This window comes from Drosophila sulfurigaster, chromosome X, assembly GCF_023558435.1.
Source record: "Drosophila sulfurigaster albostrigata strain 15112-1811.04 chromosome X, ASM2355843v2, whole genome shotgun sequence".
Classification (NCBI taxonomy): Eukaryota; Metazoa; Arthropoda; class Insecta; order Diptera; family Drosophilidae; genus Drosophila; species Drosophila sulfurigaster.
In genome coordinates this window covers 5904710-5929729 of record NC_084885.1, presented here as the reverse complement: position 1 = coordinate 5929729, position 25020 = coordinate 5904710, and the positions used below count along the sequence as shown (strand labels likewise).

At 38.4% G+C, this 25020-nt stretch overlaps 1 protein-coding gene across 5 annotated transcripts in view; it reads left to right on the top strand.

Moving 5' to 3' along the window:
- The window catches only part of LOC133848724 (hybrid signal transduction histidine kinase A), a 45607-nt gene extending 20946 nt beyond the window's left edge, over window positions 1-24661 (top strand). For 3 of the 5 annotated variants that reach the window (XM_062284386.1, XM_062284382.1, XM_062284383.1), the window contains exons 2-3: window positions 11482-11889; window positions 22067-24661. In XM_062284386.1, the coding sequence (XP_062140370.1) occupies window positions 11482-11889; window positions 22067-24099 (2441 nt within the window). In that variant the 3' untranslated portion in view covers window positions 24100-24661. Of the gene's footprint in view, window positions 1-4569; window positions 4776-11271; window positions 11383-11481; window positions 11890-22066 lie in introns of those variants that run through there. The other 2 variants (XM_062284384.1, XM_062284385.1) reach the window with 2 other exon arrangements.
- Window positions 24662-25020: the final 359 nt, after the last annotated feature.

The window sequence follows — 25020 nt, the reverse complement described above, 5'->3', positions numbered from 1 at the left end:
CTGTTAATAGCTTCAATGTTATTCTCTGTCTAACATTTGTTTTTCTTTTTTTCTCGCTTTTTTTTTTATTTTATTTTTTTTTTTTTTGCTATTTTGACGTAGTAAATACTAGCAACGAAATCGTTTTGTTGGGGGTGTAGCAGTAGAATCTCTGTTCTAAGTAGTTCTATAATTAGATTTGTTTTGTTTTGTGATCTTTGCTGTTGTTGTTGTTTCTGTTGTTTGTCCCATTTTCTGATGACATTTCATTCAGTGGAATTGAAATACGTGCATGTAATTGCACTGACAGTCCGTAAACAGCAAATTTGCAAAAACTTTTGAATTTTCATTTATGTTTCTCTCTCGGGTTCTATGCAGTTTTTATTGTCGTCAACACAATGCACCAAACATTCGTACTACATTATTATTATTATACATATGCATACATACGTATATACATATATATATAGGTGTGTGTTTGTTGTTGTTCTCTTTGCATTATCGCATTGTTTTTGCCTCATTTTTGGTCTTTGCGGTTTTCTGCGCCAACTTGTTGATTCGCACACTCATAGCGCCGTGTGACAGGCCCCACTATATAGTATATACATATGTCTATATATACATATATATATATATATATATATATATATATATAGTACATATATATATATATATATAGTACATATATATATAGTACATATATATATATAGCATGACAAGCGTGTTTAGCGAGAACTTTCTCGCTCACAACACAAAGTTAGAAGCTAAATTCCAAGTAAAATTTTTATTAATTTATAATAATATAGTATATATTTTTAAAATCACATAATTATAAAACTAAGTCAAATTCCAAGTAAAATTTTTATTAATTTATAATAATATAGTATATATTTGTAAAATCACATGTTTATAAAACTAAGTACAAAATTTAATATTGTTTGAATCTTTTTACATATTGTAAAATCAATGAACCAAGTGAAAAATACAGAATTTTCTATATAATCTTTCTACACACTTTAAGTTCTGCTTATCATATCATAATATAATGTCATAGAACATTGTAAGTTTGTTTCTTCTACATCGACAGTTGCTGCAAGTTAAAATTAAAGTTAAATTTCGCTCACTAAATAATAATATAGTGAAAAATGCAGTATTTTCTTTGTGTTTTTACACACTTTAAGATCTGCTTATCATATCATATTATAATGTTAAAGAACTTTGTAAGTTGCTCTCTTCTACATCGACAGTTGATCCATGCTGATATTTTCGCTCACTATATAATAATATAGTGAAAAATGCAGTATTTTCTTTGTCTTCTTACACTAAAAACTTTAAGATCTGCTTATCATATAATGTCATAGAACATTGTAAACTCTTCTTTCGTCCATCTACAGTTTATTATCCTAACTTTGCAGATCACTTTACTATACTCATTATCGTATATCGTATAGCAGTCGCATCATCATTTTCTTTGACACCTCATGTAGTACTTCATTATCGTTATGTGTTGATCATTCTGCTTGCTGCATCACTTCCTCAACTGCAAACTGAATACAAATGAAAGCCATATATTACCTTGATTGAGGCCCAACATTAACATTAACATTATTAGCGCTGTACTTTCCCATATCGTCATCATTGTGTGTGCTTCTTCTTCTTCTTCGTGTGTGTTTTTGTCGTCATGTAATTTCTTCCTCTTGCCACTTGGCCTTTCACTCGACACTCGACAAAAAACGCATTCACAATCAAGCAAGCAGTTCACAATTGCCATCAGCAGCTCTTTTTAGACCATGTTGTTGTTGTTGTCGTTGTTGCTGTTGTTGTTGCTGCTGTTTCTTTCTACTCTTTTGGGTAACGGGGTATGGTCATGTTTACTTCGTCTCGCCTCGCTGCCTTTTTTTCTGCTTCTTCGTCTTCGTCTGCTTCTTCTTCTTCTTCTTGCTGTCTGTTGTCTGCTGTCTCTCTTTCTTTCTTTACTTTTATATGTTTATATATTTTTTTCATGCTACTTATTTACTTATGTTTTTCACAAGTGCAATTGAGGTTACTTTCTATTTAAAATTAAATAAATAAGTACGCATGCAAATAGAGCCAAAGCCAAAGCACAACGATTATGTCCCTCTCTCCCTCTCTCTTGCTCTCTCTCTCTGTCTCTCCTTATTTCTTTGTCTGTTTTCGTTGTTGTTTTTGTTTGGTTTTATTTTTCACACAGCTGCCGGCATGCATCAAAATTTGCCATCAATTTTTCTAGCCAACTTGCCCTTGTTCTAGGCATTCAACTAGATCCCACCATAGCTGCGTATTTAACAGATAGAAGATATAGCTAGCTATAGCTGTTGTACATAGTACAAAAACAAACACAAAAACAAAAACAGAACAAAATCTTATACTCAATGATTTTGTTTACTGTCTCAATTCCCTCGTCTCGTGTCTCTGAAACTGTCTTCATTCTTTGCCGTTTGTTGTTTGTTATTTATTTATATTTTTATAAATTGTTCACTCATTTGTATTACTTTGATTACTTTTGCCCATTTCGCCTATTTGCCTGCTTTGCCATCCGTTTTTGTGCACAAATAAATCATTGGGGGCTGCGGTTTGTATTATGTGCTCAAAATAATATGCCCCCATGTCGCTGAAAATATCTACATAAATCCAAACTATATGTATGTATATGCTTAGTATACCATACCATATACCACATACATAGTACATTCATGCTACGACACCGCAAAGCCAATGTGTGTGTGCCATCATCGAGCTCACCCTATAACGGTGTCATTTGAAATGAAATATTCCGAATATTTCCGAAATTTTATTGAAATATAATTATATTAACAAAAGACTCTGGCGAGAATTTCAGAAAGATTTCAAGTGTTTGCCATTCAAGTGTTTGGCATTCGTTCATCACTTTTTTTAGCACTCTCAAGTTGAGCATGCCCGAGTTCAATGGGGGAAAGTACGGGGTATTTAGCAATAAACGAATGACAGCAACAAAATAAATACACACGTCAGCAATAGGAAGCAACAGGAATAGCATTTAATGGCATTATTTACGTATGTATTATAATACTTATTGTGCTACATTATTATTGCTATTATTATTATTATTATTATTATTATAATCATAATAATTAAGTATTTTGTATAGTATCGATGATCTGGCATTAGCTAGATCTATAAAGAATGTTGCGTGTACATTTTGTATGAATGAATATGAATTTTTGGCACCCAAAATGCAAAACACAACAACAACAAATAGAAAAAAATTAAGAAAAAGAAAATGAAACGATAAACACTGTGCAAGAAGCAGAAACAAAAATCACACAAAAGCAAAGCATGAAATCATTTTGTCATGAGCACAAATCAAAACAACATTTCTTACGTAGTATTTGTGGGACTCTGTTTTGCCACCTGAGCAATAATCTTGTACGGCAAAATTGCCGTAGGCGTCGAGCAATTGAGATACACAGATACGTATAAGTATGTATGTAGATATAAGACACATCGATTGCTATATGGGTCGAGAGATCTATGCAGAATCAATGTTAACTGGGGGGAAACCCGAGAGCTAACGTTACTTTGAGATGCTCATCGGCCACGTTAATTGCATTTGTTCTATGTTCTATGTGAGTGCAGCCAACGAACTGGAAATGGAGCAAACTTCTAATTCTAGGCAAAACTTTGATTTTTTTTTTCTTCTTTCTTCCGTACACCGAACGAAACACACAGAGAAAAAAAGAGAGAGAGAGCAAAGTTAATTAGATTCAAAGCACTTGCCATAATTGAATAACACAGATGAACTCGTTAGATAAGTTAAATGTAAAAAAAAAAACAAAACAAAAAAACACCCATCTCAAGTTATGAACTTGTTAGCCATAATAATAATAATAATAACAACGATAATAATGATGCTCTTACGACAGAGACTCTGTTACGTTTTGCGTTCAATCAACTGCTGATGGGCTCATTTCCAGATTTTGCCAGACTTTAGTTTAACGCTCTGATAGCCAACCCAAAAGTGTACAGTTAATAGCAAAAGTTTTGCCATCCTAGCATAATGTTAAAAGTTTCCTAACTGTTTCATTGTTTGGTATCACTCTTCTGCTTCACTCTACATTAGCCCTTAAGAATCGCTCAATCGTCAGGAAATTTTCAGAACATTTACATCAAATATCAAACAACTTGTGTGCCAAGTTTCAACATGATCGACTGCAAATTGACTTTAATTTGACGCTGTGATTATGTTCGAGAAAGAAATTCCTGCGCAAGTTTCAATCGTTTGTTGTTTATGCTCGCATTCGATTTGCTTTGGTTTCAATTATGCGCTTCTTCAATTTGTGTTGACAACTAAGCACACACACTGCGTACGCGCCTAATACTATATTTAAGTTGTGTTAATCTTTTGCGTTGAATGTCACAAAATGAAATGTCAACAACGTTGTGACTTGTGACAGGCAGCACGCGGTCGGTGGCCTACTATTAGTTTTTGCCTTTTTGGCTAGATTCAAATTCAAACAACATTCGAAGAAAAAGAAAAACAAAAAATGGAAAGTACACCACGACACAAACGTTAGATACATTTAGAAAAACTAAAATCGCACACAAATTTTGTAAAACAATCAAAAAAGCAAAATCAAAAAAAACTTCGATACTTTTTGAATCTATATATATATAGATATATAAACATTTACTACATAACCATCATATACAAATATATTAAAAAAAAATGGGCATATCTTTCGCGATCATCATCTGGATCTCAAAGCTCTTCAAGACTAAGCACAATAATCACATTGGTATGTAGCATAAATCTCTCTCATTAGCAGGGTATTTGTTAGTCGTGTTGTTATTTGTGCGTTGTGAAGAAGCACTTTTACTTTTTCTTTTTTTTTTGTGCTCGTTGTCTTCTTGAGTTGTGCAAAGAATTCTTCACGTTGTTGTTGCTGTTCAGTTGAGTGTGTAAACACAGCGTCTCATAATGTTTCCAATTAATAACAATTGTGAATGATATGCAAAATATTTGCCAACAACTTGGACACAGAGAGAGAGAGAGAACTAAAAGCGCCCACGCTTGGCATAATTTATCAATATTTTTGCCTCATTAATACAATATGCTCAGGCACTTGATTCGAATCGATGGGGTCGCCACAGTTCTTTGATTATTGCTGTAATTACCCAAAAAACAAACGACGGGGGAAAACGACAAAATGTACAGAAAATTATACGCGTGTTGAATCATCTTTGTTGATCTCGGCAATCAACTTTGCTTTGATATTAACTGGCTGATAAGCTGGCCAATTAAATAAGCCACACTTTTACCCCCAAGTACACATAAATGCAAATGCTCTTTTCAATGTCGAGTGTAATTCACTCACTTATTATTATTGGACCTGCTGACTAAATACATTTTTCAATAAAAACGATTCTTGTCGTTTAGTTTTTTTTTGTGGACTTTCCGAGTTATCAGAAGTGCTTTTGGGCGGCTTGATAAGCGGCAAATTCCCACGCATGAATGCACTGGGCCAACCAACCTAGCACAACTTCCGCGCTCTCTGATCCCTTACGTGAAGCTGATACAGTTTGATGGGCAAGCTGGAAGCGGGAAGGGGGAAGGGGGAGGAGGCAGCGGTGGCGTATGAGCGCTATCGCGCATTGCGCATACGCCATGTGCTCAATGTCGTCATCGGAAGTGATTTGTTTATCGATTCGCTAGAACATCAATGCGATTGCGTTTGCGAGCGCTGTTCAAGCGCGCTTGATTGACGCGTCTTCCCACTACCCACTTCCCACCGCCCCCTCTTCTTCTTTCTCCTCTGGCCAACTCTCTGTGAGTTTTGTTTAAGTGTAATCAGAAAATTGTACGTGAAATCAGAATACGAATTCTATATACGTATGATGTATATTTGCCATTTGGGAATTGGGGAGTGGAACTGGGCTGTGCTTGTGGCTGGGGATTGCGGCATTGCGGATTGTGGATTGAGGCAGGGCAACCAGTCGAGCATTAAATAAATAATTGGCTGACTAGCGTCATCGCAGCGTAAGTTGCGTGAGCTTCTTCCTTCAACAAAATTGTTGATTAGCAGCTGCTTTGGCCCGGTGTTAAGCACGTCAGCATTGCTACACATTTCCCCTTCTCCTCCCACCCCCCGTCCATCTGAAACACACCCAACTATTTCCAAGTCGAGACGCTGCACGTAATGCTTAGAGAGAAACTCTTCCTGTATGTGTCTTACATGAAAATCTAATTTCATTTGCCCAAAAAGCGTCATCGTCATCGTCAAATCTGCCTATTTATCTATCCGTCCGTCCGCCTGTCTGTCTGTCCGTCCGTCTGTCTCTGGGGCACGTAATTGAATGCGAATGGCTTAATTTTCAGTGGATTTATTTTTATGGCCTGGCCACAATTATACAATACATTAAAGTGGCATTTAAATTTCCGGTTCTAAACGCCCGAAGCAGCGGCAGAGGCAAATCGCTTAAATTATTACAATTATTTCCTAATCGCAATTGAGCGTACAAAACTGTCATTAAACACTCGATTTACTGCCAGCAAATAATCTCAAGTATTTCATGCAAGATTTATGTTTCGCCATTAAATATCGCATTCCACGTGCGCTTGAACTCCCAAAAAAAAAAAAATAAAATAAAAAGAAACCAAATACTGCGAATAAGCGAAACAAGTTTGAAGTTCAGCACCCCTAGAATAAAAAAAAAGAGAGAGATAGAGAGCATATGATGGAAGGCATTAAACCCATTTCGTCTAGTATTTTGTGGCCCCCCCCCCAAAAAAAAAATAATAATAAGAATCATAAACGCTTAGTAAAAACTCGTTTAGGGTCCAAAACTGAATTCCTAACTAAATGCCTTTCGAGTTCAGAGTCCAAAGCCGAAAAAGATTCGCAAGTCAGCGTCATAAAAACCGCACAGAAATTGTTGTTAACATTTTTTTTGTTATAGTTTAATTTTTCATTTAACAGTTGTGAGTTTTCAACAGTTTTTGTTTCATATCGTTGAAATGCATTTCTTTTGCTAATCAAGTATTATGATAACTAGCTTCACCATATTTAACTATTCATGTTTTCTAATCTTGAAGATCAATGAGTGTTAGAATGGAAACTAAACATATAGGGTATACATTTTTCGTTTGGCACGCTGTCGCAAATTGTCCTTGATATCAAATTGCGCGCCAAAAATGATCAAAAGGGAGACGCGACGGCAGAAAAACGTGCGCGCATGCGCTCATCATCATTATGATCAGCATCATTATGATCTTCATCATGATGATCTGCAATATTGTGTTGAGTGTGTGTTGCCATGCGAAAAATTGCCGCGTTTTTTGCTCAATTTTCTGCGTCTCCTTTTTGTGCGCTCTTCCCTTAATGATCTCCTTTGTTGGCTTCGCTTTGCTTCACTTCACTTCACTGTTCACAGTCTGGCCCCCTTCCCCTTCGCCTTCCCCATTCCTTGTACACTTTTGTCCGCCTCTCTTTGCCAACGGCAGCTTCTGCTCTTTTTCTTTTTTCTTGTTGTAATTCGAGCGCTTGGTTCGATGGCTTCGCTTTGTTGTTGTTGTTGTTGCTGTTGTCGTTGCCTTCGTTTACGTCTTCGTGGAATTCATTCAACTTTGGTCACGCACACACACACACACAGGCACATTGAGAGAAGTCACAGTCTATGGGAAACTTATGAATGATGCCCAATGATCATTTGGTTTGCCAGTCAAGTCATCGCAATAATAATGATAATGTCTTTTGCTGTATGTGTATGTGTGTGTGTGTGTATGTGTGTCTGTGTCTGTGTTATGTTGTGTTGCCACAAATAGCAACACGCGCCGCATCGCATCGCATTGCGATGCATTTCCGTTTTGGCAACGCCAATTGCCTGGCTGACTGCCTGCCAGGGTTGCCATCTCTCGCTCTCTCAACCAAATACATATGTACATACATATTTAATATATAGTTATATGTATTTGTATCTGTAGATCAATCGATCGGTTTCAACGAACTCGCGCTGATATCATTTGCAAAAAGTTATGACACATTTTAATGGTCGATTTTGCATTGATTTCGCATACAGAAACAGTTTTTTTTTTTTCATTTCTTTTGTTTTTATTTTTGTCTTTCCCCCGAAAAACAAAACACGCTTCGTAATACCCTAACACACAGCGGGGAATTTGCGGGGTCTGTTGAAATGGCGCAGCTTCCAATAATGTGTTATTTATAATATTTACGATCATTTTTGGGCCGTTTGTTAAGTTAGCTGCGCTTCTTGAAAGTCATCTAGTTAAGTTGGCTGCGGCTCATTTACATTTTGTGGCGGGGGGCGGGGATTTACACGTTAAGCGAAGATGTGATAATATTAATTAGTTATGCATCATAAAGTGTAATCGCTATTTTATGATAGAGGGTAGTCGAATTGCAGTGTGACCAGTTGTGCTGCTCTTTTTTTATTGCTATATTTTATTTTCTTCAGCCAGCACTTCGCAATTCCCATTCAAGCAGCAGCCAACACAAAAAAAAAAAAAAAGCCAAAAAAAAAACCAAAAAAGAATAAAAAACGATCGCTTCAATTCGATCGGTCGTCGCCGTCGTTTTCTTTCATAAATCACGGTCGATAACTGCCGGCCGGAGTCAGCGAGCGAGCGATCATCGGTGATCATTTAAGCGGCGGAGAGGGAAGCGCAGCTTTTGATTTGAATTTGAAATTGAAATTTTTTCGAATTCGCCAAAAATTACGCTACAATTTCAAAGTATATCTTTCACATTGGCAAAAAGCGCGCGCGCGCAAAAAAAAAAAATAAAAGAAAAAGATAATGAAAAAAGGCAAACTGACGAAGAAGATGGACGGCTGCAGGGGCGGCAGCTAGGCGTGGTGGGTGGGGTACAAGCAGCACACACACACACTCACACACACACACACACACATACATTCGCAGACAGTGGGACAGACACGACAATCACATGGAGCGGCGCTAGGCACGAGCTGGTACCTGTTTATTGTAGTCTCAGTCGTTTGGCTTGCTTTTTTCTTGTATTTATTTTAATTTTTAATTTTCGGTTCTTTTTTGGTTTTTTTTTTTGGTTGTTTTCGTTTTCTTTAATTTTATTTTCTTCTCCTTTTTGTTTTGTGTTTTATTTGGTCATTCTGTTGATTGTTTTTGTTTTCCTCCTTCGTATCATTATTTGTATTTGTATTTGAACTTTTTTTCGCTAGCTTGCTTTAGCTGTTTGTTGTTGTTTTTGTTTTTGTTTTTGTGCTCTGCACTTTTTTCACGTCTGTTGTTTTTGTTTATTAAACGTGCGTTTTTGCGTTAGTAGCGGCTATGTGCCGTTATTTTTCGCGCATTTCTAAGCAAAAGTCATAAACAAATTGCAGAAATTCCAATGAAGTGAAAGCAACTCTGAATGCTGTATCGCAAATCGCGCGTCAGTTGAAATGTGGGCGTGGCTCGCATCCGGGGGCAGCACTGATGAGCTCCAAATTTATGTACTTGCCAGCATCAGCATCAGCAAATCTTTTTTTTTTAGGGGCTATTTTTGGCTGATGTGTGTGTGTGTGTGTGTGTGTCTGTTGTGTGGCATGCAACTCAATCGAGTCCGAAGCCCCACAGCAGCAGCAGGGCAGGAATTCAATGAATCAACGATTCGTTCGCATATAAAAATACAATTAAAAATACTCGATTCGAGTATTTATTTTTGGAAACTTTCAACTCGCGTTGTTTGTTTTCATTTGCATATGGCGGATTATTCAATATATAGTATTATTGCGTCGATCAACTCGATCAGCAGCTGTTGCATTTCACCATCCTCATATCGTATTTCTGCATTCATCTGCTTGCTGGTTTATTTATGGTCTTATTATATCATTTCCAATAATCAGCTTTCCTTGAATTAACATTTTTGGTTTTGCCAATTTTTAACTTAATATTTTCTTAAGCAAGAATTGGATTTACAAATTTATTTCGCTTCGATTTGGCACGCATATGAAATGCATTTTGCCATCTTCATATTGTATTTATAAAACTCCTTTTGATAAAAGATGGAAAAGATGGCTTCTCCGACCCTATAAAGTATATCTTGGTTCTTGATCTTAGTAGCTTTGGCTGTCAATCTGGTATATTGTGCACTATATGGTATATTTTTAATGCAAAAAATACTAAAAACATGTTAAGTGTTTTAAAAACATACCAAACCTTATATTTATATACCACAAATATGATAAAAAATATACCGTACTTGTTATACTTGGTATATTGTGCTATGCCAATATTCACAGTATAACGCTTGGCATATTTTTAGTATTTTGCGGTATATAAACTTGGCATATTTTAAAACTAATACCGCAAAGTTGTGCTTTTATACAATTAACTCAATATTTTGTTAAGCTAAGATTAGATTAAAGAATTTACAGTTTCGTATGATATCATTTTCATTCATCTAATTAACTTTAACCTTTCGCTGTCAATGAATTTGGTAGAATTTCTTAACTCAACAAGAATTCCAAGTGTGAACTTGACACTTGGTATTTTCATTCAGTTTATTCCATTTAATAATTGAGCAAATACTAAATTTGCAATCGCTTTGTGCAATGTTTGAAATTTGTAATCTTTTTGCTGCGTGCTTTTTGGAGTCATTCTGTCTACACATACATAAAACTTGAGCTTTTTGTTAGCTTCTTGCCCCCCACCCGATATACGATAAATAAACACAATAATTGAATGACGTTCGCCTGGTTTACCCGTGATTGTGACGTGCAAGTTTGTGCATGCAGCGACATGTCTGCGAGTGCAGCAACTAGAGCAACGGGAGCACGAATGTCCAACAACGCGTGCTCTACCCCAAGCTCAATCGGGTTTGGGCTTTAGCTTTGGCTTTGGGCTCAGCTGCAGTTCCCCCACCACTCACAGACAACAAGCTGTGCGCATACTTATCAAGCGTGCTGTTGTCATCGTCGTTGTCGTTGTCGTTGTCGTTGTCGTCGTCGTCGTCGTCGTCGTCGATTAATTTCTGTGGTGATTCATTCCCGCGCTGTCAGTCTCTGTGTCGTCATCGATAGGCGAGAGAGTGAGAATTGAATCGCATTACTGGACTCTGGGTTTTGAGTTCTGGGTACTGGGTTTTTTTCGTAGTATTCGATGTTGTTTTTTCTCCTTGTCTTCGCTTGCGCTTTTAACTGGCCCCAATTGTTGTTGTTGTTGTTTATTGTTGTTTATATCACGCTCGTCGCTAATCGTGGCGTTTAGTTTGATTCGAACTGCAAGTGCAAACGGGCGCGCAAAAATCGCGACGTATCTCAACCATAACAAATATAAATATTATTTATTGTTTTTTAATGTGCTTTAAACAAACAACATGCATCTCATGTACCTCGACGATCTGTGGCAAATGCAACTGCAAAAGATTTGTAAGCAGCAGCAGCAACAGCAACAGCAGCAAAATAAGAATAAAACATTTGATAACATTTTTGTATACTCACTTTTCGCCGCTCTCTTTTTCATTCCAGATGACAAAATGCAGCGCTACAACAACAATGGCAACAGCAACAACAATAACAACAACAACAGCAACAGCGGTGGCAAGCGTTGCACACAGAAATATGCCAATGGCAACATAGCAGCTGGCACAACAGCTGGCAATGCCACAGCTGCAACAGCAGCAGCAGCAACAGTTGCCAACAGTTATCAACAGACTAACAGCAACAGCAACAATAACAACAACAACAACAGTGGCAGCAAGAGCAACAATGCAACACGCAAGGCTCGCTACAACAACCACAACAACAACAACAACCACAAGCGGCATGAAGCTGGAAATGCCGCCTACAACTTGCAACAGAAGCGATCGAATGTTGTCGCTGCCGGCGCCGATGCACAGTCCTGGCATCGCTTCGTAACTTCTTCATGCATCGAAGGTGAGTGTAAAACACTAACAAATTACATCACTAAGAAGCGTGCCAGCAACAACAACAACAACAACAACAATTGTGACTATAGCTGATTCACAATTTGTTGCCGCTTATAAAATTCCAAGCAAATCGCTCGCCATTCACACCATGAATCATTTCGCATACTTGCCAACGTCATCGTCAGATTTCTCCAAACGTATCTTAATCAGAGCTTTGTATATAAATATAATTATTTGGACAGCTAAATGAATACACTCACAAACACTCACACACTCGGCGATAAACCGAGTTGAGTTTTGACTCAATTTTTGGATACTTTTTTTTCCGTGCACTCTTTTTTTTTTTTTTTTAATTAGGCACTCGTCTTCCATTTATTAGGTCAGCAGCTGGTCACAACAGTGATCGCTAGCAGTATGCTGACAGATTGATCAAAACAAACTCTTATCACGAATGAATCGGCTGATTTGTGTGTGTCTCTGCGTGTGTGTGTGTGTGTGTCTGGGTGTTGGCCAGATAAGTTCTTCGGATGGAAAAATTCAAAATAACAATTTGAGTTTTTAGCTAGGAAAAAAACGCGTAGTCTAAGAAAATTTCCTTGATCTCAGTTAAGCTTAAGATGCGCAGTAATTAGTCGGAATATTTTGGTATATTTGAAATTATCAAATTAGTAATTTTTAAAATTTAAATATAGGAATAACAAGATAACAAATAATAGATAACATTATGATGAATACAAATAACATCAAATACTTGATTTTTACAATATTGACAAACATGTAATACATTATTTGTTCACCAAATTAATTTCCTAGGGAGATCTATCGAATGAATCATTGTAGGTAGTTATTTCAATTTCAAATCAGGAGACTAAAAAAAGAACCATATTCTTAAAAAAAGGCAGCAAAAATACTAAAATATACCAAAGGTTATATTTGGTATATGGTTGTAGTACTACATTTTAAATATACCATAGAATACAAAATATAATATAACTGAGTTAAAATAAATTATAAAAATACTAAAATATACCAAAGGCTATATTTGGTATATATGGATATAGTACCACATAGGAGGAACCTAAAAAAAGAACCATATTCTTCAGAAAGACCGCAAAAATACTAAAATGTACCAAAGGCTATATTTGGTATATGCATATAGTACTAAATTTATAAATATCTTTGGGTGATTTATCGGCTGAATCAAAGTTGTGGTTATTTCAATTAAAAAAAGAAGTAAGAAAGCTACAATCGAGTGTGCTCGACTGTGAGATACCCGCTACCTATTTTGAATAAAAGCAAAATATACAAAAAAAAAAAATACTACAAAAAGCACACCCTGTATGTGGATCGGCGATGTCATAAAGGAGTATAAAAAATTGAAGACGCAGTTTCGTCTTTTTGAGGTGGCGCAGCCCACAATCATTTTACAATTATTTGCTTTGATATACGAGTGTTGTGGGTACCTTTATCTATAGCTGAGTATTATTATTTGAAAGTGGCGCTATCTGGGTGCCCCATAATAATAATAATCATAATAATAGCCTTTGCCCACTCGAGAGGCATTGATTTCTCAAAAAGGGCTCTTCAGGTGGGTCTCGCTCTCCCTTTGTGTATATATAAGCCCAAGTAGTTGCTGGTTAGTTAAGTGCATAAGAATATTTAATTAAAGTGACAAGTAGGAACTTGGGATTTTGGGTTTTTTTGCTTACTTTTATTGCGGCGATAAGACAAGGACACCTCAATAGCTAATAGCTATACTTGTATTTTTATATACTCGTATATGTAACCTCATGTGCGGGTCTTTTGTATATATATATATATATATATTTTTTTTTTTGCTGATTCGCGCAACTATTTTGAGACCTCGCTTGCGGCATTTCCATTTCCATATTTCAATTGCACTCTAGACTCATAAATAAGAAAATTGCAGGAAATCTTCGCTTAAGCCTTAATGAAAGTCGTGAGGCACACACACACACACACACACACACAGTTGAATCTACATACTAAACACACACACACACACACCTCCAGTCGATTATGTCAAGAGGCGCTTCGCTTCTGGTTCGACTTTCGCTTTCGTTGCGTTCCGTTGGGGGGAATCAATTAAAATTCAGTTCGAAAGAAGATGGTCAAAGAATGGCAAAAGCAGTTCGACCACAGCAACAACAACAACAACAACAACACCAACAAAAATAGCCAACTAAAAAAAAACTTCATTAGCTAAACAAATAAACAAAAAGCGTGATGCGAGAAAGCTTCACAATATAACTCAATAAAAAAAAAAAAAAAAAAACCAGCAACAACAACAACAAAAATCTGGGAATGGAAATGTTCGACACGGAATTTAGTATTGACAGCGCGTTAGACAGAGATAGATATGGCAAAGATCGAGTGAGATAGCTAGCTAACAAGATAAGACTTACTTATTAGGGCTGATATCAAGCAAAAAAGCGTTTATAATATTTTTTATGATTTTTATGATTCCAAATAATAAGGGGGGAAAACCTTCGTAGTCGAACCATTTCTTCTTAATCTTGAGCAAGTTTTTTCCAGCTGTTGCGTAAAGTGAGTTGACTCTGAAAGGAATTATTTTTGGGAGTATTCCGAAGAGTATTTCATATTCTTCACTTTGAAAACTTTCCAGCATTATTTGTAAAGCGTTTCGTGTGTTATATGCGCGCTTATTATAGCATTTATTTATAGCAATGTCAACAGCAATAATAGCAATAAGAACTTAAGACGCAATAGTCGTAGAATCAGCTGATTAGCATTGAGAGATCTCTCGAGTCTCTCTTCCCAGTATTATTATATTTTTTAATTTTTTTTATAGTTGTTCCGTTTGTTGTGGTATCTCAACTAACTGAAATAGAAAAACGCACAAAATAAAAGCCAAAAAACCGCTTAAACGACGCCGCTGTCGACGCCTCCAACTGAGATATAGCCAAGTGAACAACAATAATCAGTTTATAGATTTGCCCCCGACTAAGCGCCAATTACATAAGTCATTGTGTTTTGTCATTGATTAGCACTTGGAGCTGATGATTTTCATTTTCGAAAACAACAACTGAACTCAATAATATTTTTTTAAATGGTTTAAAGAACATGCGCAAATTGCATTTGAATTCATTTGAAAAGTTTTACTCGAGATTCCTCTTCCGTAATACAGATAGCGAGTTAACCAATATCTAATTAACGTAAACGTATTTTTTATGGTTCACCTTGTGCGGCAATGTAATTAAGCCATTGCCAAGTTGGCCAAGACGCCAAAATGTGTGTGTGATGCGATTATTTATCCATTGCAGCCACCGTCGTCGTCGTCGTCGTCGCCGCCGCACAATTCACGCCTCGTTGCATCTTAATAAGGTTAGGCGGTTTTACAAAAAAATCCCATATAGATACGAGATAAATCATAGAAAAGATACATTTGTATCTCAGCCTACTGTTTGTGGGTATGAGGCAGAAAAACTTGAACTCATTTCGCTTACCTTTTTTAGTGGCAACTCCCAGACAATGTGGAATGTGGAGAGCAGCTAACGGTGTGGCATACAGAAACAGAAACAGATTCAGATACATCTACGAGATACAGATACAATGGCCGAGCAACAGCAGCAGCAGTCGCATTATTAACCTATTAAACGCTCAATTCTTCTTCGTTTGTGTACGCGCGGCCCGTCAAACGTAATTTCCTTTGATGCCCACTTCAAAAGCAAAGCTCTGTCCCAGTCTCGGAGACTGAGACACCGTCTCGAATCTCGTGAGTTCTCTGCACTTGTCTGTCTGGGTCTTGTCTCGTTGCTTGCCACTGGCAATGGCCAAGGTTAACCCGTTTTGCCTTTGAGAGACGCTTAACGCAAACATAATGATGATGAGATCGCGATCAAAGATCGCACACAGATACAGATCTCTCTGCAAAAGATAATTATACTTGTACTATGCCAAAGCATATTCTAGAACCACCGACCACAGTAAATATTGCATTGTAATACCCCGGAAGAACAATTGTGTTCTATTGTGTGTGTGTGTGTGCTATCTTTTGCGCTCAAGTATCTAATAGGTTGACTGCTATTATCTTTATGCATATGTAATGTAATCTCTGCACCAGACATTATCTAGATTGGAGAGTAATAAGGGAGCTAAGAGAGAACCCTTTCGTGACAACGCCTCAAAAGATTGCGTGCAACACACACAGCCAAGAAAAGTCAGATTTGTTTTCCATATATGCATATATAGTATTACCATATAGTTGAGGAGTTATAGGTACTATTATCGTATTATGCATTGCCAACTTTTTACGGCTCGCATTTTAGCCAATTGCCTATTAAATCTGACATCGTTGTTGTTGTTGTTTTTGGTGTTGTCGTCGCCTCTTGGCGCTTTGACCTCAATGGCCATTTGGCATGCATAGTTTTTTTTTGTTGAATACCCTGTAAAACCCTAAAAGCTGCGATAGGCGATCAAAAGAGCTGAAATTACAAACCAAATTTTAAGGAATTCTAAAACTTTTCTTATTAATTGCTTAAGGAAAGTTTAGTAAGGGAAATTTAAGCAAATTCTTTAATGCACATTATAAAGTGAGCATTTTAGAAATCGAAGGAAAGAGAAAACCTGAAATTACAAACAAAATTTGAAGAAATTCTGAAAGTGTTCTTATAAATTGCAGAGTAAAGGAAATTTAACTAAATTCTGAAAACTTGTTCATAAAATGTTTATTTCTGCAAATTTTTAAAGCTATTACCTATCAATTACCTAGTCATAGGGTAGCTTGACGTGCATCAGCAAATTTGTTGTCTGTTGTTGTGCTTGACCAGTTTCATTAATAAATCAAAATCATATTCATATTAGTTAACATTTCAAGCGAGCCTATTGCCAAAGTACAACACATTGTCACGTACAACGCACACACACACACACACACACACACACACTTGGATAGTTGCATAAACATTAGCATAACCATAACCATTCCCATATCCACATGTGTATATATATGACCATTAACTTTGCGACTTGTCGCATGTTTATTTCGCTTTTTTTTTATTTAGTTAAAAGTTTGATGGTTCGTCTGCTTGTTTGTTGTTTTTGTGTTTGTGCTTGTGTTTATTTTTTATTTGAACTGTGGACTCTTGTGTTGGCCTAGGGCTGGCGCACAGGAAGCGCTGCTCAGCTACTTTTGCCATTTGGCAATGCCACTTACCTTGAAGGCCAACCGAGAGTCGCTCACACAATTGTGCATCAGCCAATGAAGATGATAATAATGATGATGATGATCATCATCATCATTTGAATGAACATTTCTTACACAATCAATTAAATCTGAATCAATTGATAATAGTCTGTTCTATGCTTGGAGAAGTTAAACTGGGTCAATTGAACGGTCATAGCTGTCAGCTGCATACGCTAAAAAGCTGCTTGCCACAGCCAGACATCTGTGTGATGGCCATTTGTCTTTGCGCGTGTCATAGCAGTCAGCTAGCACAAACGCTGAACAAATGCTGCTTGCGACAGCAACAACTGAACTGAACTGAACTGAAATGAAGTGTCTACGATTTGTCATGCTGTTTAGTGCTTGCTTGATTTATTTATTCGAATTTCTTTTTTGGGGATAGCCGTCAGGGGCGGCTCGTAGCAACTGAATGCTGATTAGAGGCATGGAAACACAGCGAAAAACACAAGCGACCACTTGACGACGACTACAGACTACAGACTACGGACTACAGACAGTCGATGGGGCTCTTTAGCTTTTGTGGTGGTTTGTGTTTCTGTTTTCGGTTTCGACTCGATTTCGACTGTTGCCAGTTGCAGACACAGGGTATTGGCAACACATCTTATCGCTGAGCCCGCTGCCCGGCAACTGATTTTCGAGTAATGTGCAGAAAGCGTGCACAAATTGAGGAAATTTACTACATTCAATGATCATAGTTAATACAAATTTCACGTGAGAATTGCTCGAATAATTGTTGTCATTGTTGTGTTTCTCTCTCTATCTCGATCTCTATCTCTCTCTCGTCACTCTGATTGCTTAGTTTAAACATTTAATTGAAGGGTTTGACTGGGTCTGGTCCTAGTTGCTAATTAGTGAAAACAAATATGAAATTAAATATATATGAAAATAGTATGTACAATTCAATTATATCATAGTCTAAATCATTTGCATGCACTTTTTCATTTCACGCCCCAAAGCGCACAGGTTCCCAAACTAACTACCCTGCAAATGTCGCACACAAATCGGGTATACCAATCCTACCACCGAGATTATAATATTTCGCGAATTTTCTTAAGAACTTTGATAAAGCAAAACAAAACAAATGTCGAAAGTTAACTCAAAACATTTCACAACAATTGCAAGAGAAGAGTATCTAATGAGTGATCAGTGTTTCTTTTTGTTATTTTGTTATTCACGCAGTAAGCCAAATTATATAGTGCGTATATAAAAGTGTATGCTGTTATATAGTTACTTTGAATTTGTTATGTTATACTATATACAAACACACATACTTATACACATACACATAGATTATCATCGAGCAAATCGGCAACGCTCTCTCGCACACAGTAGCCACATTTAATTCGCCTTTTGCAATCTTATCAGGGACTTTCAATAGTTCTCATTGCCGTCGACGTCGTCGCTGTTGCTGTTGTTGCTATCGCTGGGGTTTTGTAACATTTGCCAAGTTATGCAAATGGCAAATCTATTGTAAGCTCATTTAAATGACTTTGCTCCTCTGGCATCTCTTAATCTAGAATGACATTAATCAGATCTCGATAATACGAGTATTATCATTCTGTTAGAAATACAATTTTCATATCTTCACTTTCAGATGTTCGTTCTGTGTGTAGTTAACTGATCGATGGCAAAAATAATTATGCAAGCGTCGAAAAGTCAAAGTCATAAAGCTAAAGCTAAAGCAAAAGCATTATCATCAAATAACATTATAGTTTTTTCTCATATGCATGTTAAATATGCACAATTTGAACATTAGTTTCTAACTCACGTTTTTGTTTTCTTTGCATTTGTTAGTTAACGGCAAGATGTTAAACTGATTTGATAACAAGTCGATAGAAAGTGCTGCCAAAAGTGCTTCTTCTGCAAGTGCTGAGAATTTCGTTTTCTCTTGGTTACAATGCTGCGACCAGTGCTGCCAATACGAGTATACTTCACAGTTCAAACAGTGCTGCCCATCATACGTGTGTGTGTGTGTGTTTGGTGACAAAATCCAGCATGTGATTGCGGTGACTTGTTTGCCATGTGCTTTGCGCTGGGGCTTATGGCTTATAAGTTGTTTAGTTGTTAGTTGTTAGTTGTTGGGTTTGTTGGCTGTTGGTCTCTGCGTATAAATGTGGAACGCACCTCGCATAATTATGTTGTGTTTACGTTTTAATCACATGTGACTATATCTCCATATACATATGTGTGTGTTTGTATATACATATATTTTCATATAGATTTTCAAGGTTGTTGAAGATTTTGGCGCGTGTTTGTGTGCGCCCCTCTGATAAAGCAATATCACATTGACCTGAGGGTGTGTTCAAGTGTGTGTGTGTTCGACTGTGAGTGTGTGTGTGTGTGAGGGAAGCTCGTCGTTTATCTAATCGCTGGGCCCAAACAGTTTGCCGTGTACATTTTGTTTGTAGTATGTTTTAAGTACGTGTTGCACATATGTAAACAATAATTGCTTCTGTAGTCTGTGCCACCGCGGCGTATGCGTGATTTAAGCCAAAGAAATTTGCCGCTTCGTCTAGGGCCAATTGCTGTTTCAGCTCACGTGCAGCTTCTGCTGCCAAATCGGCGCTAACAACAACATCAACCAAATGTCCTTCAGCGTCGTGTGTCAACAAACTCAAGCTCAGCCCCCCGATTGCTCTTCTCATTTGTGTGTTTACTTTAGTCGATTGAGGAAATGCGTTCAAGCAATTTGTCGCGCGAGGAAGCGAGGAGAAAAACTTTACAAATTGGCATTGCAAATAGGAAGCAACAGCAACAGCGACAGCGACGAGAGAGCGGGCAGCAAAAATGCAACGCAACGCAGATAGCAGCAGCCTCATCATCATTGCCTTTTGTCAAATGGAATGAACAACAATGCGGCGGCAACACAACAATGAAATAACAATGCACAAGCTAGTTAGTTAGATAGCTGAGAGAGATATCACAACCTGAACCTGAACCTGAACCTGAACTTGGAACTTGTTCTTTTCTCGCTTTTCTCTTCAATTTTTGTTGTTGTAGATTTTTGATGTTTTCGGCATAAATCAGAGCTTTGCCACGTGTCGTGTTGATGAAACGAGTTTAAAGCACGTCCGCCTCCTCCTTCTCCTCCTCCTCCTCCTCCTCTGTCCCTCCTTTTATAAGCTTCCCTTTTCCCCTTCCCCGCATCCCCGGGCATCAATTCAAGCGACAAGTTCGCTTGACAACGCCACGCCTCTTTCTCTCTTCTCTCTCGCTCGATGCGGAAGTCACAAATTTATTTATAATAATTATGTTGATAATGAGTAATACTCGTATTTGTAATAGCTGCTGCCACTTGTGCCCCCCCCCCCCCTCCCCCTTCGCCCCTTTTCTAGGGACTTGAAATTTTTATTAGCCAAAAAATTAAAAAAGAATGAATAATAACAAAAACAATGGAGAAGAACAGATGAAAACACACAGCGTACACGAGCCACGGGTCGCAAATCAAACGCAATCTGCCATCTGCCATCTTCCAGTCATGCGTAGCTTCCGCTCAATAAAGCCAGAGTGCTCGACGCACACATACCCTGTAAATTGAAAGCAATAACGAGTTTAAATTTCGAAAAAAAAGAATGTGAAACAGAAACGACAATCAACAAGAATATACCCTCTAACCCAGAGATTACAGGGTATCCAAGGGCTGAGCACACATTTGCGGCGAATAAATAAACAAAATAAATATTAAGTATACGTAAAAAGGCGAAAAGCACGTGGCCCAGCAACGATCGCCAGCGCACTGATAACAAACACACAGCATAACACATGTGCGTGTGTGTGTGTGTGTGTGTGTGCGAGTGTGTGTGTGTGTGGGTATTCAATACACACACAACATACGCATAATCGCACGCTCTACGACGTTATCAGCAGCACAAATTAGCAACGTAAATTGACGTCAACTCAATTTACTACACCTGCTAAAGAATACACAAATAAATAAATAAATAAATATAGTAAATACATAATTTCAATTTCCCAAAAATAAAAGAGTTCTATTCAAATTTCAACTGCATTTGATGTGTGTTTTAGTATTAAAATAAAATGCACGCTAAAAACTAGAACAAGTTTTTTAATGCGAAACTTCAAATAAAATTGAGAATTTGTTGAATTTAAGCCAGCGACAAAAAAAAACTAGTTTCAAAATGAAGTAGCATTTTCTTAAAATCGTAATTTGCATTTTAATCGAATTATAACAATTTAAATGATTATAAAAAGAGTTGAAAATATATAATAAACCAAATTAAAGACTACAATTTTAATTAAATATTAATGTAAAGAGTTGAAAGTTAAAATATATAAACTTGAATTATATACTAAATCAAAACTAGTTTAAAAATTAACTAAGTTCGAATTTTAATCAAAATTGAGAACCAAAAAAAAAGGGGAAAACCATATAAAAAGATTTACATAAAGCATTTTTATTATTTTAAACTTGAATTATAAATTCACAAGAATTTTGTAAGTTCTAAATTCCAATTCCATTTAAACTTAAAAATATCGAAATAAAATTTGATATTCACAAGAATTTTAATGCTAAATATAAAAAAGAAAATCATGTTTATTATTTTTAAATATAACTTAAAATTTACAAGAATTTTCATAAGTTCTAAATTCGAATTGCTCTAAAACATAAAACTGCATAATAAATAAAGAAGATATGGAATTATAAATTAGAATTTACAAGAATTTTCTACTTCTGTATTAATTTAAATTTAGAAAATCGCTTGAACTCTTTATTATTATTTATTTAAATTACTAATAGAATTGCTTATTGCAATGAGATAAGCCAGAGTCAGAGTTTTACCTACGAGTATTCTTCAATCGGTTAAAAGAATTTGAGTGAAATATTTTAATTAATATAAGCTAAAGTACAACTTGTCTGCACTTTTGTAAATGCGCAATTGCAATAGTCGACTGCACAACTAATTTGCGTTCTTCTGTTTTGTCTCGTTAATTGCAGAGAAATTTCTGGGGCAGCACAATCCGGGGCATCGGAATAGCACCAGCAGCGAGGCGACCAGCGAGGACATCAACTCGAGTGACGAGCACTCGGGCAAGTCGACGTCGAAGTCGAATCGCTCAGGCTCACGGTCAGGCGGTGCCAACGGAGGAAGTGGAAGTGGCAACAATGCAGCTGCTGGCGGTGGCAACAACAACAGCGGCAGCGGTGGCAAGTCGCGATCGAAGCGACAGCAGAAGGCGCAGTCAGCGTTGAAGCAGTCACTGAACAGGACACCAGCCATGGTGCCGGGGCAGTCACAGGTGCAGCAGCCACTGGAGCAGCAGCCGGCGACAGCCAAGGCGAGTGGCAAGTGCAGCAGCAGCAGCAAGCAGGGCAAGTGGCGCAACAGCGCCAGCTGCAACAGCGGCGCCAATCAAAAGCGTGGCAGCAACAGCAGCAGCAGCAGCAGTGGAAGCAACAACAAGTCGAAGCAAACGAAATGTCAAAACGGCAACGGCAAACCAGCTGGCAGCAGCAGCAGCAACAACCACAGCGGCAGCAACCACAAGAGCAGCAACAGCAATGTGAACAGCTTGACCAAATCGAGTGGCAACTACAGCAGCAGCAGCAGCGGTGGCAGCAACTCCTCTTCGGCGCTCAGCTCGCCGGGAAGTTCACCCAACAGCAGCAGCAGCAGCGGCAACAGCAGCAGCCACAGCTTGAACACAGCAGCAGCCAGCAGCTGGTCGCGCAACCAACACAAGATTTACAGACAGAATGCAAACTTCTTGGTGCCACCATTGAGACAATACGAACACATCGAACTCGATGATGCGGCGCTGCAACAGCAACTGCAACGCTATCTCATTGAACCGCATCTGTTGCGCGTTTACGGTTTTCCCGTCGAGAGCGTTGTCCACGAGGGCGCCATCGAGATCTTCAAGTGTTTGCCGCACATGAGTTTCGCTGCAGCGCATTGCATGGCCGTCACCGAAACGGTGATGACCGTGATCAATTGCCACGACGGTCTCAACACCAACAACTTTGAGGAGGAGCCAACGAGCAGCAGCAGCCTTAGCAGCAGTGGCAGCGGCAACGAGGCGAGCACATCGACCGATTCGGGCAACATTTCGCCGCGTTCCCTCGACTCGGAATCGGCTGGGGAATGGAGCGGCAGTGAATGCGAATCATCGAACGAACTCTATTGCAACTACGATGCACCCGAAGAGGAACGCAGTTTGGCCAAGCAATGTGTGCGCTGCAAACAGGATTTCCTCGTCGATGAGCTGAGCGGACAGTATTTGACCCGCGACGAGTGCAGCTATCATTGGGGCAAGTATCATCGGTGCTACGATGGCAGCGCCTGGGTCAGTCGCTGGACCTGTTGCAGTTCGAGTGATGAGAGCGACATCGGTTGCACTCGGCATGAGTTGCACGTGTGGACCGGATCGGTGGTCGGTGTGAATGGTCCATATCGGGACTTTGTCCACACACGACCCCGGGCCAACGGCAACAGCAACGGACAGACGCAAACGCGGGCTGTCTATGCGCTCGACTGTGAGATGAGCTATACGGGTCGCGGTCTCGATGTGACCAAGGTCTCGCTGGTTGCTCTCAATGGGCAGCTGGTGTACGAGCATTATGTGCGACCCGATGCGGACATTGTCGATTACAACACACGCTATTCGGGTGTGACGGCCAAGGATCTCAAGTCGTGCGGCGTCAAGACGCTCGCCGAAGTGCAACGCGATCTGCTCGAGCTGATCGATGCGGACACCATACTGATTGGCCATGGGCTCGACAATGATTTGCGCGCCTTGCGTCTGGTGCACAACACACTGATCGACACATCGATCGCTTTCCCCCATTCCAGCGGCTTTCCGTATCGTCGTGCCCTCCGGCATCTGACCAAAACGCATTTGAATCGCGAGATTCAGAGCGGCGACGGCGCCACCGGACACAGCAGCTTCGAGGATTCGCGCGCCTGCATGGAACTGATGCTGTGGCGTGTACGCTGCGAACTCGACTCCGATGGCAGCTGGGAGGATTAGGAGGCGGAGCTGACGCGGAGTCGGAGACGGAGTCGGAGCCGGAGCAGTTGAGGATGTGCTGATGGGTGGGTTGAAAATGGGGACAATGGGGGAGAGGGGGATGAAAATATATATATGTATATATGTGTGTATATGGGGGACATCCTTGGCATCAGCAGCGCAGATAGGAAGGGGGGAAAATGGGAGAGGGAGAGGGACGGGGAGAGGGAGAGGGAGGCCAGCAAAGTACTTGTGTAGTCTGTAAGCCGTTTCGCATAGTAATGTAGTTTTAGATTCGTTTCGAGATCGCGTCTCCTTCACAAAACAACAACAAGAGTGTCGAAATCCAGAAGAAAAAAGAAAAACCGAAACAGAAACCGAAGCCGAAGCCGAAATCGTAAGGAGAGAGCAAGAAAAGAAACGCCCAAAAACAGAAATGACAAAATGATGTTGCTTATCGATAAAAAAAGAAAAGAAGAACAGAAAAGAAAAGAAAAGAAAGAAAACAAAGGAAAAGAAAAAGAAAAACGCGACAATTGATGATATATAATTACAGTAGACATGCATACAAGATAACAACAACCAACAACAACAACAACAACAAAGAGGAGAACTCTTGACCATCTGACGTGTATCGATGTGTATATGTGTATGCATGTATCTCCGTACATACATATACACATACACATTTACACACACATCAATTACGATTTGTAAGCATATATTTATAAAGAAATTATATACACACACACATTTTGTTCTTTTTTTTTTTGGTTTTTATTATTATTATTATTAATTAATTTTGTTTTCGAACCACAAGAAAAATGTACTGAAGTTTTAGCTGTGATGTTTTTTTCACTTTCTCACATATTTACAAACAACAAAACAAACAAACAAACAAAAAAAAGAAAATACAAAATACAATACAAAAAGAAAACGCAA